Raw genomic sequence first — 15,061 nt, 5'->3', positions numbered from 1 at the left:
ATGGCTTTTTCCATTTAATTTAGTACTTCTACCACCACTCCCCTCCCCCAGTTCACACTAGTCTAATTGCAAGTACCTTATTTCAAGGCTCTCTGAAGGATTCTTGCCCTCTGTACCAAGACACCAAGAGCACTACCCTGCTTCTCAGTTGAATCTTTCCAAAGACCCACAAGCATTGGTAAGCACACAAAAAAGCCCATATCAATTATTTAATTAAAGGCTAAAATAAATTTCTAGTTATCTTCTCCTCCTGGCTTCTCCATGTTGGCTTTGCTTTGTTTGCAATGGTTCAACCAACATGCTTCTGTGTTTCTTCCACATCCAGGTTCAAAAACATGGCCAGCACTCACATAATCAATGGTAATGAAAACGTGTAACACATCATCCAATCAACTCCTCAATGGAAGTCCCCGTTTATAATTTCATTTGTGGAAGCTAAAAAGAAAAACAGCTCAAGAACTGGTCTCTACCTTCTCAGAGTGGAGTATCACCTTTGAGAACAGCATTCAAAGGCAGTGAGAAAAGCCCAGGTATTATTCATCACATGCAACAGTGTAAGAGAGATACAGTATTTTTGTACCAAGGCTGTCAGTGCAGTGCTTCTTTTAAATTCACTTTCACTTAGTTGGAGAGGTTTTTAATTCATTTCATAAGAAAATGTTTTTATAATAAATAGCGAAAAACCGCATAGAATCATTAGCAGAAATGCTCGCTGGCTAGTAAGATGCAAGAGGATTTCTGAAGCTCGTTAATGTAAAGGTATCGCTTTATTTTCACTCATCCATTGCTAAAACTTCCATGAATAAGTACTTCAGGATTTGGCCCACTGATTATAAACAACATGCTCCATTGTTCACTCCCAAGAGTATCTTTATTATGTTGGAAGTAGAGAAACCCAGCCGAGGTGCAGTATTTTGAGCCAAAGGAAGTTTATGTAGCAGCCTGGCATACCTCCATAGGAAAACACATGACCAATCCAGTAGAAATCCCAGTTTTAAATTGCTGGAAAGCATTTTATGAGTTATAAATAAATCTTCACACTAATGCTTTCGGCTTGCACAAGAAATTCAGTGGATCCAAAGACATCTTAAAGAGTTATCCCACCCCTTTTAATCAGCTTCTCTATTGCTGCTCAGCGTACCTTCTATGGAGCACTTACGGATAACAGGTAATAAATAATTTTCAAAAAAAGGAACAAATAATCTTTGTGCTTGCACAGGTGAAATGTGGATGAAACCCTTCTCAGAAGCACATGAATGGTGAGAAAATCTGAGGAGAAAAAGGTCCAAACTTAAGTTGTACCACCCAAAACCATGAAGAGTCTTCACTGAAACATGTTTTATGTTTTAACATGTTTTCAAATACATCCCTTCCCAGTGTAGCCAATTCATATATTTTATTTTATAACGAGACTAAAACACAACAAGGTTAATGGCCTGTCAATGTCCATTCTGGCAGACATGATAGACAAGAACACAAGTGCAGCATACAACTCATCAATACTATTAAAACTCCAACAAACAGGTACAGCTTTTATCCTTTGCAAGGTGAACAGGGTTTCAATCACACAGTTCGAATGCACAAAATGGGTACACGTGTTTCAGCTGCACTTTCAGATGATGAAACTAGGTGGGCTGTTATCCCTGTTTGGAGCAGTCCAACTACAATGCCCTCTCAACCCCCTGATATGCTACAGTAGGGGACAATTGCTTTGAAACGGAAATAAAAGCAGTTACAAACTCCAAATGCTTGAACTAAAAACATCTCCTTAGATTTAAGCAGTAACAGACTTACTTATTGGAGCTTACTTACTGAAGCAGTAAGCTTAAGACGCACATTTGACTGAATTTCTGCTCGAAGTAGGCAACAGGCATCATGCAAGCAAGTCTTCTCAAAAATCAAAGCCTATTTCCAATCTACAAATTCATTCTTTATGAATGTAATTTAAGAAAACCAGAATGCTTGAAAGCACCCAAAGCAGCTACATTACTTGTGGTTTCCACTGAATCTTATTAATAATGCTGCTGTGAAAATTACTAGAACTGGCTTAAAAGGAAAAGACCAACAAATTTAAGGATATTTTCCACATTTCTTATACAGAGAAAGACAGATAAGACTGCAAACATCACCATTCCTTAGCAGTAGACAGGAAAGACTACTCCAATGTATCAGCCAGCGAAAACATTAGCATGTTACATTCTTTAAATATTTCATTCTTTGTGGATAGTTCTGTGTTACAGTTTGAAGCACGACGTTTGCCATGAGTAAGACATGGTTTTAACAGCGCTAATGAAGGGAAGGAATTTTGTTAAGCCTTTTTTCTAAATACATATCTCAAAACCACAGATTTGGTTTGTTTGGGGTTTTTTAAGTTATTTTCAAGTGATTTCTGCATATACACATATATTCTGCACATACACATATATTCTGCAGCTGTTCATTTGCAAGAAATGTTCAGAAAAATGTAAAAAGCTAAAATTGGAGCTCTTTAAGTGCAGAAAATGCAATAATATAGAAAGTACCTTTTTTTTTTTTTAATACAAACCACTCAACCATGAAGTTTTCAATGCAAAAATTTACAATTAAGATGTGTTACCCATGAAACAGATAAAAGACGGTTAACGTGACAATATTCACTGAAGTCCTTACTTTGTTCAGAAGACTTAGTACCAGGCAATGTAGATGAGGTTTAAAATTATGCATTTAATTTAAGATTCTGGACTCACTGGAGGCTTGGATAGTTATCTCTGAGCACCATCATAAGGAGCTACTTCTCTTCTGAAAATATATAGGTTTACCCAAATCATAACTTGAATACATTAGTTAAATGTCTAAAATCAGACATCTAAAGTTAGTGTGAAGCTCCAGAACACTAGCGTAGCTGAGTTTAAAAAGACTGCTAATAAAACAGATGTGTTATAGAACTGATGAGTACACATCGGAGCATTCATATAAGGAAATCAAAATAATGATTGTGTAAACATTTTTGCCATGTGCTTGTGGATCAATACTCTCCTGAAACCTCTTCGGCTATATTTGGTGATCCAAATTTGTCATTGCAACACTTCTGCATCTTGCAGTTCTGTGAAGATTATTCCAAATCACAAAGACTTTTCATATCTGCAAAACTCCACTATGTCATATCATTACCACAGTTTCAGCTATATCCAAAACAATGCTCAATTAACCTTTACTACAATTTGAATATTGTTAATAAGTTTATCAATCTATACAGTTTTAAACCACCATTTTTACTGATGCAAGTGCTGTGCCAAGTTCATTTTTTTAATACAGAAGAGATACAAGTTTTTGTCATGCTTAGCAGAGTGCTAATTCAGAAGCAGTCCCATTCTTTTTACCATTAACATAAGCAGAGTCAACAAAATCTAGTCCATATGTGAAATCAACTAATTTTTCCACCTATTTTTTTTTTTCATTTACATGATGACTGGCTGCATAGTCTTACTAATCATAAATTACAAAATTAAATAAAGTTAACAAATCTAAATGCATATTGGTGTCTGTTACAGAAAAAAAAACACACATAAAGCAGTTATTTAGTACTGCTAAATGAGCCATTAGCCCAAGACAGGGCAAATCCATGTAGTCATGCTTTATTATTTCTATAACAGCATATACAAGCCTTTATTAAAGACATCATTACAACAGACATTAGACACAAAGAAAAAGATCCCTAATATAACAATCTCACAAAGAATTTTAAATAATTCACATGGAAAAATCACTGCCGAAATCACGCTTTACAACACATGCAAAAAGGTATCTGCCTCAAAAGCAGATCCCATCAGCAACCCATGAAAAATGGGTGCAATCAAGTTTTAAATTACTCCTGAAGTCAAGAAATGTTATTTGCAATGATTTTTCTCGGCAGTTGTTTCATGCAGACTAGCATATTTTGCTTTTCAATCAGCTTTGCAATCACTGATTTCAAGGATTATAAATAATAGACAGAGCTGAACATGAGAGTTAACCAAATACATTTTCAGCTGCACATAAATGCTCGTGAATATATTTTCCCTTGTTCAGCCAGCTTCATGGACAATTAAGTAATACTTCTGCAAACAACACATTCAGTTAAATCTTAAATAACAGCATTTCAGCTCTGACTGAATGAAATGTCTCCTATACTTTAGAAAAGGTTGGTATTTTCATCTGGCCAGTTCTATCTTAACACAAATATACTGAACATATGCAGAGACAGGAAACTGCCTTATCTCCATGATTAGGGATTAATATTACTTTATCTTAGTAATTACATTTTTTAAGAAGATTAAGTATTTAACAGAAAAAAAGGAAGAAAGATTACTAAGCTCTAAGCACCATCTGAACTATTTCAGCTAGGGTTTTTCTTTTTCCCCCATGTTTCTAACTGTTTATGTCAAAATTTGCCAAAATAAGCTTAGTGGGCAGAAGCTGAGTAAGTTCAGCAATTGCAGATTGCAAGGTGATAGATTGGGAAAATAGACGGAAGTACAGGATAGGAACGTTGGTCAGCAATTGTGACTGGGGAGTTGACTCATCCAGGGAGGAGATGAGGAAAGAAAAACTTAGTGGAACGAGATCAGAAAACTCAAAAATATGAAAAGATTTAAGCAGGAGAAGCAAGATTTCAGGAAAAAACAAAATACAAGACTCAAAAATGTTATTTAAGTGACGGAAATTAAAGGAAAAAAAACAAGTAAAATACACAGTCATGTAGTGGATTTTGCTTTTTTTGTTGGGGGTGGTTTTTTTTAACAAAGTTTGATTTCTTTAGCTTTTGACTCGTTTTACTAGTGGTTTGGCTGGTTTTACGTGAAATCTTTTACGTGAAATCTTATCAGTCCTCTGGACATGAAAAACATCCCTCAACACTTTTTAGAAAGATATACCCACATACATACACACACAATTTAAAAAGGTAACAGGGTCAGTGGGCCAAAATGGTACTCTCAGAAATATTGAATTTATATGAGAATTTATATAAAATTAATTATCATGAACACATAATACAGAATTCAAAAGTGTGATGCAATATGCCACACAACATAGGGAAACTATCCAAAATCCTAAGAAAGCACTTTCCTCTGAAGAAAGATTATTGTCATCAGTGATGTAAATTAGCTGATTTAGTGCCTGTCAAGCCATAACAAGAAATAGTCATAAATAGACTTTTTAAGACTCTAAAAGAAGAGAATTAGGACGTCTCTCCATTGTCACTCTTGGCATCTAGAAAACAGTTCTGTTTATCCTGTCAATCACTTCTGGCACAGAAGCAGAAGCAACAGTAGAACACATAAAAACTAAAAGAAAATTGCATATTATCTGGGAAGCTGCCCCCAAATTCCCAATGAGTGCTTGCCTCTCAAGTGGCACCTTCAGAATTTTTAAGAGAGACTAACTCACAGCTGGGCATTTACTAATGTTCCATTCTCATACAGTCCTTGTAACTTTCCCCTGTAAAAATGACTGACAGCCTTACCTAAAGTGGGATTTCCTACCTTTTATGCTTACTTGATTTATTTTTAAACTCTGTTTTTGCTGGCTCCACTGAATGTCTACACAGTCAACATAAACTAAGCCCACCCAATTGGTATGGATCCTTGCCAAAACACAATGTATTAGTTTCTTAGATTGACTGGAAGAAACTGTGTGAAAAATGGTGTGGGGAAGTACAAGAGCATTGAGAGACATGTGAAAGTGTAAGAATTAAGGCATGAAATCCAAATGCTAATCAGACCTTTTCCACTTCAGTACAGTAATACTTTATGAAGATGGCTTCTTCATCAAGAGGTGAGAGATTTTTACTCTATAGATAACAGACCAGATCTCAAAAGCACCCTAAGTCTTACCTTACTCTTTGCCTCCTTTCATAGCTCTGTCAAGATACTTCGATTGCAACTCACAAAGACCCCAAATATAGTATAATCTAAATCTAGCTCACTCTAAGCAATTTTTGGAAATCTGACTTGGATCTATTTATAAATCTCATCCTATTTATGAAAAACATTTAGCAATAATACTACCCTGTGCAATCATTTGCATCTCTTTTGCTTATGTATCAAGACTGTGTAGCACCACTGGGATCTCTGTCAAGTGATATTACTACTACTATAATCACACCAAATAATTATGAAGTAAAACAAAAAAAAAGAATGTAAACCAGATTAATTCAATGCAGATTCTCTTTTAAATGAACCTAGCCTGTGAAATGCTGTATGGCAGGGTATCATTTTGATTAAGTCCTTCAAAGATATTTAAAAAGGATTGTCATCTATCCTAGCTACAATAAAAGCAAGACTGACCTGTTATAATTAGGATAGGTCAGGATACACTTTCCATAGTACATATGCAACTCTGCCTCGCTTCCCGCTGCTAGAAGCTGGAGGAGAAAGTTCTCTTCCTTACACAGCTTCCCCTATACAAAGACTGGGTAAAGATCTGCATCCACAGCCACATGCACAAACAGATGAAGTAAGAAGGTTTTCTTTAGTTGTGTGTCTTTCCCTCCTCAAACTAATGGTTAATGGAAAACATCAGTGAAAACTGGTACAACAGAAGTTGTACTTTCACTTGTAAAAACTGATTAGTACAGTCACCATGTGCCATGCAGTAACAAATGGTTAATTAGAAAATTCTGAAACTCCTGCTTCCTCTCTTCCTCTTCTCAGTAAAAAGAAAAAAGAATGACAGCTGAGAGGTCACTCTCAACGAGAACCTGAGACTCTCCAAGAACTCTTTTCTGAGAATTCAAAATAAAGTTTCATACGGTTCTTTTCTCAGCGCAAGTGGACCATTGGCTATAACTACAGGTAGGACACAGAAATGGATATTTAGGTGACCTGCCTATAAACCATTGAAAATATGTAATTATTCAGCTAATGCACTGAAAACTACATGTTTTGTGTCAACCTGTTCAACTAGTCAACTAGTGTTGTTCAACCAAGTCACAGTGAATTCTTTGGGGAAGAAAGAGTATCAGTTTCTGTTAACCAGTGTTTAGAAGATGGACATCGGGTTGAAGAAGAACCCAGAATATCTACATGCTCTTCTAAGGAAACAGGAAAATATGTACATTGATGGATAAACTCAAACTGCTAAGAAACTACTATGGCAGAACAAATTCAGTATCACTGTTTTCCAGGATACCACAAAAAGTGCCAGAATCTTTGGGTAAGAACTTTATAGAGACCCTGTAAACTCAGATGGCACTATACTTAAGAGTTTACATTTTCCACTTCTTTTATTTAGGGAACCATTAAAAATAGTTGAATAAAACGACCTGAATTTCCATCAGCCATGACAATGGATTTGTGAATAGAAGAATTTGTCAATATAAGATAAGGCAGTATAACTTCAGGACCTCTTTATGGCTCCATTTTTTAGTGGTGTCATGGAACCACCTTACATAATACTCTTCACATTATTTCTATCAGAAAAAAAATGAGACATGAGTCCATATGATGTTAGCATTGTGTGATACTATTTTTTATACTGCTCTGAAAAAGATCAGGTAAACAGGAACAATTCAAGCAGCACTAGTACTCTGAAATGCAGTCATCATCAATCCCATCCAACAGGCTACTAGGTGACAAAGCACACCAGTAGATAATAATCTGTGATTGCATCCTCATTGTAAATCCCACCAACAGATCACAAACCCTTAAATTCTGATATTGTTAGACAGCCATTTCTGTTGACTTTCAAAAAGCCAGTCCTTTACACCGACAACCGTCCCCTTACACAGAAAGAATGTAATGCTTCTGAAATGGTTTGTCTTTAAAGGTCTGCATAATTGTTTATATATTTTAAACTGTAAAAGTCTGATTAGTATGTGGTACACAGATGCTTGAATGACTGATGTAGACAGTTATTTGTTGTCTCTACCAGTAAGGCTCTTTAGTTATTTTTACTAAGGCAGTTGTATAAAGTCAGGATGCCAGTGATGTTTAAATAAGTGCCCAAAATATAGTTGGATGAAAAATCTGAAACCAAATTTAACTCTAAAAAGTAATTACAAATTCAGACCTGGGGCACAGTCTATGATAGAATGGCTTTGGAGGAGTGTTGAAAGCTCATTTTCCACCCACACCACCTCAGTGTTCCAGGTGATATAATACCATAAAAAGGATCCCCCAGTACCACTATCAGACAGCCCTGCTGCACCTTGTGGCAAGAATGGCATCATGGCTTGAAGTCCTTCAGCACCAAAGCCAGCATATACTGGATCTACAGTGTCAGGGAATCTGCAGTATGTATTACAAGTTAGCTCGTTCAATAAGAGGAAGATGGTCAGGACTTCACCTTCTAATACACAAAGGTTTGTGCATTTACTGTCCACCACACATTCTGAAGAATGCAACAATGAACATCTTACCTTGCATCGTTATTTTTGTGGGTTCTGGAAACAGAGGAATGAGCAGGAGGTAGATGAGGTAGACAAAGGAGAGCCCATTGTAACGGAAAGCACAGGCTGTGATGAAAAAAAGAGAAAGAACATATTGTTTAATCAGCCTGGGATAATAATTCAATAGCATAAGCCATTTCCCATTTGAGACCAGTATTTACCTTATTTAAATTTTCACCAGTTATTTAAACCATTTCTACACAAGTATTCAAGTTTATGCTTAAATAATAAAATTAATTACACTTCTGAAGCATTTTCACAGTAATATATATTTTAAGTTTAGCAAAAGATGCACCCAATATACAGACCTTGTCCTGAAAGACGAACTAATGTTACCTAAAATTTTACTTTCCTCATATATAAACTCATTAAACCATTCCCCCCACAGATTTAAAGGGATGCATAAATCAATACTTATTGGCTTTCTTTAAGCTACATACAAGTTTATTACATTCAAATTGAGTTATCAGTAAATAATAAAGAAAATTATAAAGCATATTCAGATTTCAAGTTACAGCATGCCTAAAATTACCAGTTATCTTTAAAATAGCAATGTCTTTAAATGATTGCAGAGGTCTTTGAATTTTACAATCACCTATTTGTTTGCCTTTACAAAGTTCTAGTAATATGACTGTGAACTACAAATGTAAAGGGGCTGCTCCCATGAGATAAGTAAACTGCAGAGGAATCAGGAGATGAATTAACTTCTACACTTATTAACTCATGGAACGTAATTGGTAACAATTAAGTCTTCTCAGCTATATCCAAAACAACTTAGTTTTGGAGGACAGGTACAGCCTTAGTCCTGCCATAAATGTGTACTCAAAAAAAAAACCCAAGTTTCTCTAACCACCATTTCATAGAGAGTACACTGGATATGAGGTAACAAACATTAATTAGTCCTCATCCTTACCACACCTGTCCATTTTAGTTATAAATGCAAAACTGGTAAGTCTCTCTATGAACAAAGAAACTGGTACAAAAGCTGTAATTTTTGTTTCCCAAACTAACTGATGTTTTGAACAACTGACTTGATTTGTCTCTGCACATGGCAGGGGGGTCGGAACTAGATGATCTTAAGGTCCTTTGCAACCCTAACTATTCTGTGATTCTATTATTTCCTTAATAGCCCTGATAGACAGACTATGAATGTATGCTCCATGTCTGCAGCACAGCCAAGAAATATATGGACTTCATGGGTAAGTCTGGCAAGAAGGATGGACAAAAAGCATCTATGCTCCACTTCCAAACTCGTATGTCCCTGACACCAGCCCTCAAAAAAAAATGGCAAGCACTATGAAATCTATCGAAGCTTGACACAGGGTTTTTCAGAGTAAAATCCAGAATGCTTTTTGTCTTTTCGAACGTAAACTCAGGTTGCTCATGTCACTTACGACTTAAGCTGCCTTTATAGCCACAGCCTTTAAAGGGTACCCAAAGATTTACATCTATATTTGTAACTAAGCAAAACTCCAGTATAAAGTAAACAGGACCTATTCCATTGGGAATCCTGTAAGCAATTATCAGAGCATTGAAGTGAATGCACTTGAGACTAGGGAGTCAGCCCCACTATTGTGTACTTACTCTCAGGGTGCTCTGCAGAGGAGCACAGGATGTGGCCTTCTTGGAATGAATGGCAAAGAGGATACTCATGAGATCAGGACAAATCCATAAATCAACTTCTCTGCAAGTTTAATTTGGGATGGAATGTTCTTTGCCATTTACAGAAAATGTACAATAATGGTTCAAAGCAAATCTAAAGCCTGTAGCTTTTCCACTTGAAGGGGACGGATCAATGTTCTCAGTCATTCCAGTAGGAGAATAATAGTGTTAGCAGATAACACTATAATCTGATAATTATAGGGATTGTGTCAATCATCTTCTAATCACGTCAAATAGCTTGATACCAGTGCAACATCATACACGTTTTCTTCAGACTTGAGCTTGCTACAACTCTTGTAGGGCACTTAGCACTCAACTTTTTTAGTAAAAAGATAGAAAATAGCAACTGTGTGATTTAGATACCCTCCTTTATTAACCATATGTCAACAAATACCTTGCTAATAAATCCATGTCAATTATTCAGAATCTCTGTTTATGTCAAAGCGTACTCCAGCTAACTAGTAACCTTGGCTATGCATCACCTGGAAAACCTACATTTGTTTAAGCAGTTGCAAGAGCACCAGCAATACATTCTTCAGAATTAGTAAATAACCCCCCCCCAAATCTTATCTGCAACATTTTTACTATTCCTGCCTTCAACTATCTCACTGTTTCCATTTAGCGTTTCTCGCCATTCATCTAGCACATTTTGCTGAAGACATTAATGCTTTACCAAGCTAACCTGCTAGAGCAAAGAGCCATAACTCTTGAGCCACGAATATCTGTCAAATATACGTATTCCTAAAGATTTCATTCTCAAAACTATCCAGAAAAAGTTGCTGGGCATAGAAGCAGCTTCCATTTGTCACTGATACAAGAAGAAAGGACGATCCAAAAAAAAAAGGCAAATGAAACCATCCTCTGCACTCCCTCTGCCACTCAAAGTGGTCTCCTTTTGCAAAGGTGGATGTGCACAGATGTCCATCACAGTGGAAATCGCATTTGAGGTCAATGGAATTCCATCAACAGAAAAAAGCACCTACACAAATGAATTTCTTGGCAAGCCACATGACACAGAAATTTCTGGATATGTGGGTTACGTTGGTCAGTTTGCACTATCAAAATTAATGTAATTTTAGCATTTTAGGCTTGTTACTCCTTCCCAAAATTGTCTAATCGATTACTGAAATGAATTTTGGAGGAATGATTCTCGAACTATACTTACCTCAAAATTTACTGCTTACTATTTCTAGGCCTGTGTTCTCAAAAGCTTTTTTTCTCTGCAACTACATAAACTGTAATATTAATTGGCATTACTTCACAATACAAACCTCCCTTTATATATTTTTTTCATATAAAATGTCCTGCAGAAACTATATAAAAATATTCTGAAGACACCTGGTAAAAAGAAATATTTCCTAAGCTGAAAGTGTTAATTTGATCAGTATCGAGGAAACACTTCAGTTTCTTAGTTTCAAAAGTACAGGTTTGCCTAAACAGAACACTAAAAAAAACCAAACAAACAAAAAAACCAACAAAATCAAAGAGTTTAACAGGTAAATAAATATACCATAGATGCAAAATCACAGAACCATTAGGGTCGGAAGGGACCTTTGAAGATCATTCAGACCAACCCCCTCCCAAGGGAGGGCCACCTAGAGCAGGTTGCACATGAACAAGTCTAAGCAGGTTTTGAATGTCTCCAGAGGGAAACTCCACAACCCCTCAGGGCAGTCTGTTCAGTGCTCTGAAGGTCCGTATACACTTTCCCTTCAGTCTTTTTTTTAACCCACATTTCTCACCAGGCTTTCTAACAGCCTCTGCTAACAAAACTCCAGAATACACATTTTAAAATACAAGATTTGGTAGGAAGCGAGTGTAATGATTACCTCATACAGGTGAAACTTCTTTGGTAAGAGGATTAATTTTATTATAATACAAAATCTTTCCTATTATGCTACAATTAGTAGAGCATATAGTTGCATACAAAGCCTTAAAAATGTCCCCAATGCTGAGCAGCGTTATTAACACAATGATCCGTAATTCCTATTAGATAAGAGTATCAGAACATGTCAGGTTTAAGAACTCCTTAGACGTTCTCACACAAGAACTGAGTTCTCCTCTTCTTGAAATCAGGAATTGACATTACATGTCAGAAGTTATAGACTGGTAATATTTTAAGGGATATTTGTGTATATCTTGCCATAGTCTATGAAAACAGTCAATATTTCAGCACCAAAAGAGGACATTAATTATTGCATGCTGCATTTTTCTAAATTAAAAAAAAAAAACAAAACAACCAAAGCCATGCATTTTGCTGAGATTTTACAAAGTTATTGCCTAAAATTCTGTGAGAAGGACATACTCTTAAGTGAGGTACCTTTCAATATTATGCTTTCTTTTTCATTAGACAATGCAGTTTTAAATGCTTCAGACTACAGTATATATATGCTCTGTACCGATGCCTTTGAAAAGAAAGGCAATCCCTGACAGTCCACAATTTATGGTTTATTAGGGAACACAGATACTGTCTGCTCAAACTTTAGTCTGAAGCATATCTTTAATGCAAAATCGAAAAAAAAGCCCATGTTTTTATTACACTGAATTTGAAAAGAATAGTTTACTCTTTAGCTATGTACAGTATGCATCAATCTTAAAAAAAAAACACACCAAAACCAGAAAAGCATAAATCACATGACATCATGTAACCTTGTCCTTCTAGATTTTGTATTTCATTATTATACAACAGTCAAAGAAGAATGCTTTTGAACTTGAAGGAATCTACTACTCCTTATTAGACTCACCACTGAGTTACTACATGTAGATACTGGTTTATTCCAACACCAAAATTCTAACAGCTGTTGCATGTTATTATTTCATATTCCTACCAATGGTCAATAATTTGGATAGAATCTGTATTTTACCTGTCGAATAAGAAATGCTGGAGGGTGAACTGGGTGGCAATAGAGAATTTTGCACCAAGTTTGTTCTTGGAGAGGGAAAAATAGCCTCATAAAAGATGTGTTTAGTTTTATTCTACAAAATATTTAAAATACATTTAATTCAGAAATGGAAACTAACTGTTCAAAAAAATAAGAGTGCAGGCACAGCACCAACAGACTACTGACTTCCCATTTGTAAGCTAGAATTGTGTCAAAAGCCATGACAACAGAAAACATGGACAGGTGAAGATAGAATTATCCATCCACTCACTACTACTGAATTTACTAAAAAAGCACTGCCATTAATGCTAGCATTCTTAGCGTTATCCTCTCTGGACTAATGTGTTCATGATAATGTGTGCATTAGCATCAGAAGAAATCGATTCAGCCAACTACAATGAAGCCATGTGTCTTCCACCTACAGCAGGATATTGCACAGTGTTTGCATCCTGTGTTAACGATTTTACAGCTGCAAGATTAAGAAAGCTATGCAAGGATATTATTCAATATTGCTAGCTTTAGACTAAAATTTGTTTTAACATTCATGCTTATTTTTCCAGTGACAGAAAACACATCCAGTGAAAATATTCATTGGAAAAAGTCCTGCTGAAAAAAAAACCTAACCTTGAGCAGGCAAGGATTGCTGACTGAAAGACAGAGCTGATGCTCTGCATTCTTATACCCAGCTGATCTGAAATAAGTCCCTGAAAGCAAGCGGCCAAAAAACAAAACCTTGACACGCTTGTGAGTTGGGCTGATGCCAACCTCATGAAGTTTAACCATGTCAAGTGCAAGGTCCTACACCTGGATCAGAGCAATCCCACGCACAGCTAAAGGTTGGGCAAAGAAGAGATTCAGAGCAGCCCTGCAGAGGAGGACTTGGGGGTGTTGGTCAATGACAAAATGAACATGAGCCAGCTTCAGTGTGCGCTCGCAGCCCAGAAAGCCAACTGTATCTGGGGCTGCATCAAAAGGAGAGTGACCAGCAGGTCGAAGGAGGTGATCCTGCTCCCCTAACTCTGCTCTCATGAGACCTCACTTGGAGTACTGTGTGCAGTTCTGGTGTCCTCAACATAAAAAAGACATGGAACTGTTGGAACAAGTCCAGAGAAGGGCCACGAGGGTGATCAGGGACTGAAGCACCTCCCATATGAAGACAGGCTGAGAAAGTTGGGGCTGTTGAGCCTGGAGAAGAGAAGGCTGCATAGAGACCTCATAGCAGCCTTCCAGTATCTAAAGGGGGCCTATAGAGATGCTGGGCAGGGACTCTTCATTTGGGACTGTAGTGATATGACAAGGGGTAATGGGTTAAAACTTAAACAGGTGAAGTTTAGATTGGATATAAGGAGGAAGTTCTTTACTGTAAGGTTGGTGAGGCACTGAAATAGGTTGCCCAGGGAAGCTGCGAACACTCCATCCCTGGCAGTGCTCAAGACCAGGTTGGACAAAGCCTTGGGTGGCATGGTTTAGTGTGAGGTGTTCCTGCCCATGGCAGGGGGGTTGGATCTTGATGATCTTAAGGTCCTTTCCAACCCTAACTATTCTATGATTCTAAAATGAAAGGGAATAAGTAGCCGACTGACCTCTGAAACTGCTTGGGGTCCAGGAGACCAAGTGTGCAGCTCTGAAAGCTAGGAGAACTCAGCACCAGATTCCCTTCTCTAATGCTATTTTCACATGGTTATCCCATGGTTATTAACATGTTTTCTACCAGTTTGGTCCTTATAATTCTGAAAACACCCAATTAACATCTAATTCAAATGACTAAAACAAGCTAAAGAAGACAGACTTTGCTAGTAGATATGTAACATATGAACAAGACACTGGTATACACACTCAAGATTAAAAGCTTATGTACTCTAGTCTAAAGAGTAAAACAACTGCTAAAGCAAATATATCTCCCCCTCTAAACCCAGGTGCTCTACAAGACAATCCATGAACGAATGATCAGTTCTTCCAGGAAAATGTACAGTCGAGATTCCTGTTAAGGCACTGTCCTAATGATACGATTATTAGGCCTTTCCACTTGTGCTGCCCTCCAGTAAGACACTTATTAAACAGTTTTCACTTTTTAGAATATTTAAAACTGTGCGTTGCTTTTTTTTATTTT

The 15,061-nt window shown here is 36.8% G+C and overlaps 1 protein-coding gene across 1 annotated transcript in view; it reads right to left on the bottom strand.

Moving 5' to 3' along the window:
* LOC133214517 (piezo-type mechanosensitive ion channel component 2-like) overlaps positions 1-15,061 on the bottom strand; it is a 234,233-nt gene that overhangs the window by 169,572 nt on the left and 49,600 nt on the right. Inside the window, exon 3 of the mRNA XM_061357455.1 lies at positions 8,378-8,473. Coding sequence (XP_061213439.1) covers positions 8,378-8,473 — 96 coding nt within the window. The remainder of the gene's footprint in view (positions 1-8,377; positions 8,474-15,061) is intronic.

Source organism: Neopsephotus bourkii, unplaced genomic scaffold, assembly GCF_033783945.1.
Source record: "Neopsephotus bourkii isolate Nb327-2 ecotype Australia unplaced genomic scaffold, CSIRO-AGI_Nbou_v1 NB_894, whole genome shotgun sequence".
Taxonomy (NCBI): domain Eukaryota; kingdom Metazoa; phylum Chordata; class Aves; order Psittaciformes; family Psittacidae; genus Neopsephotus; species Neopsephotus bourkii.
Note: the sequence above shows the minus strand (reverse complement) of the source record. Positions and strands in the feature narration are given on the sequence as shown.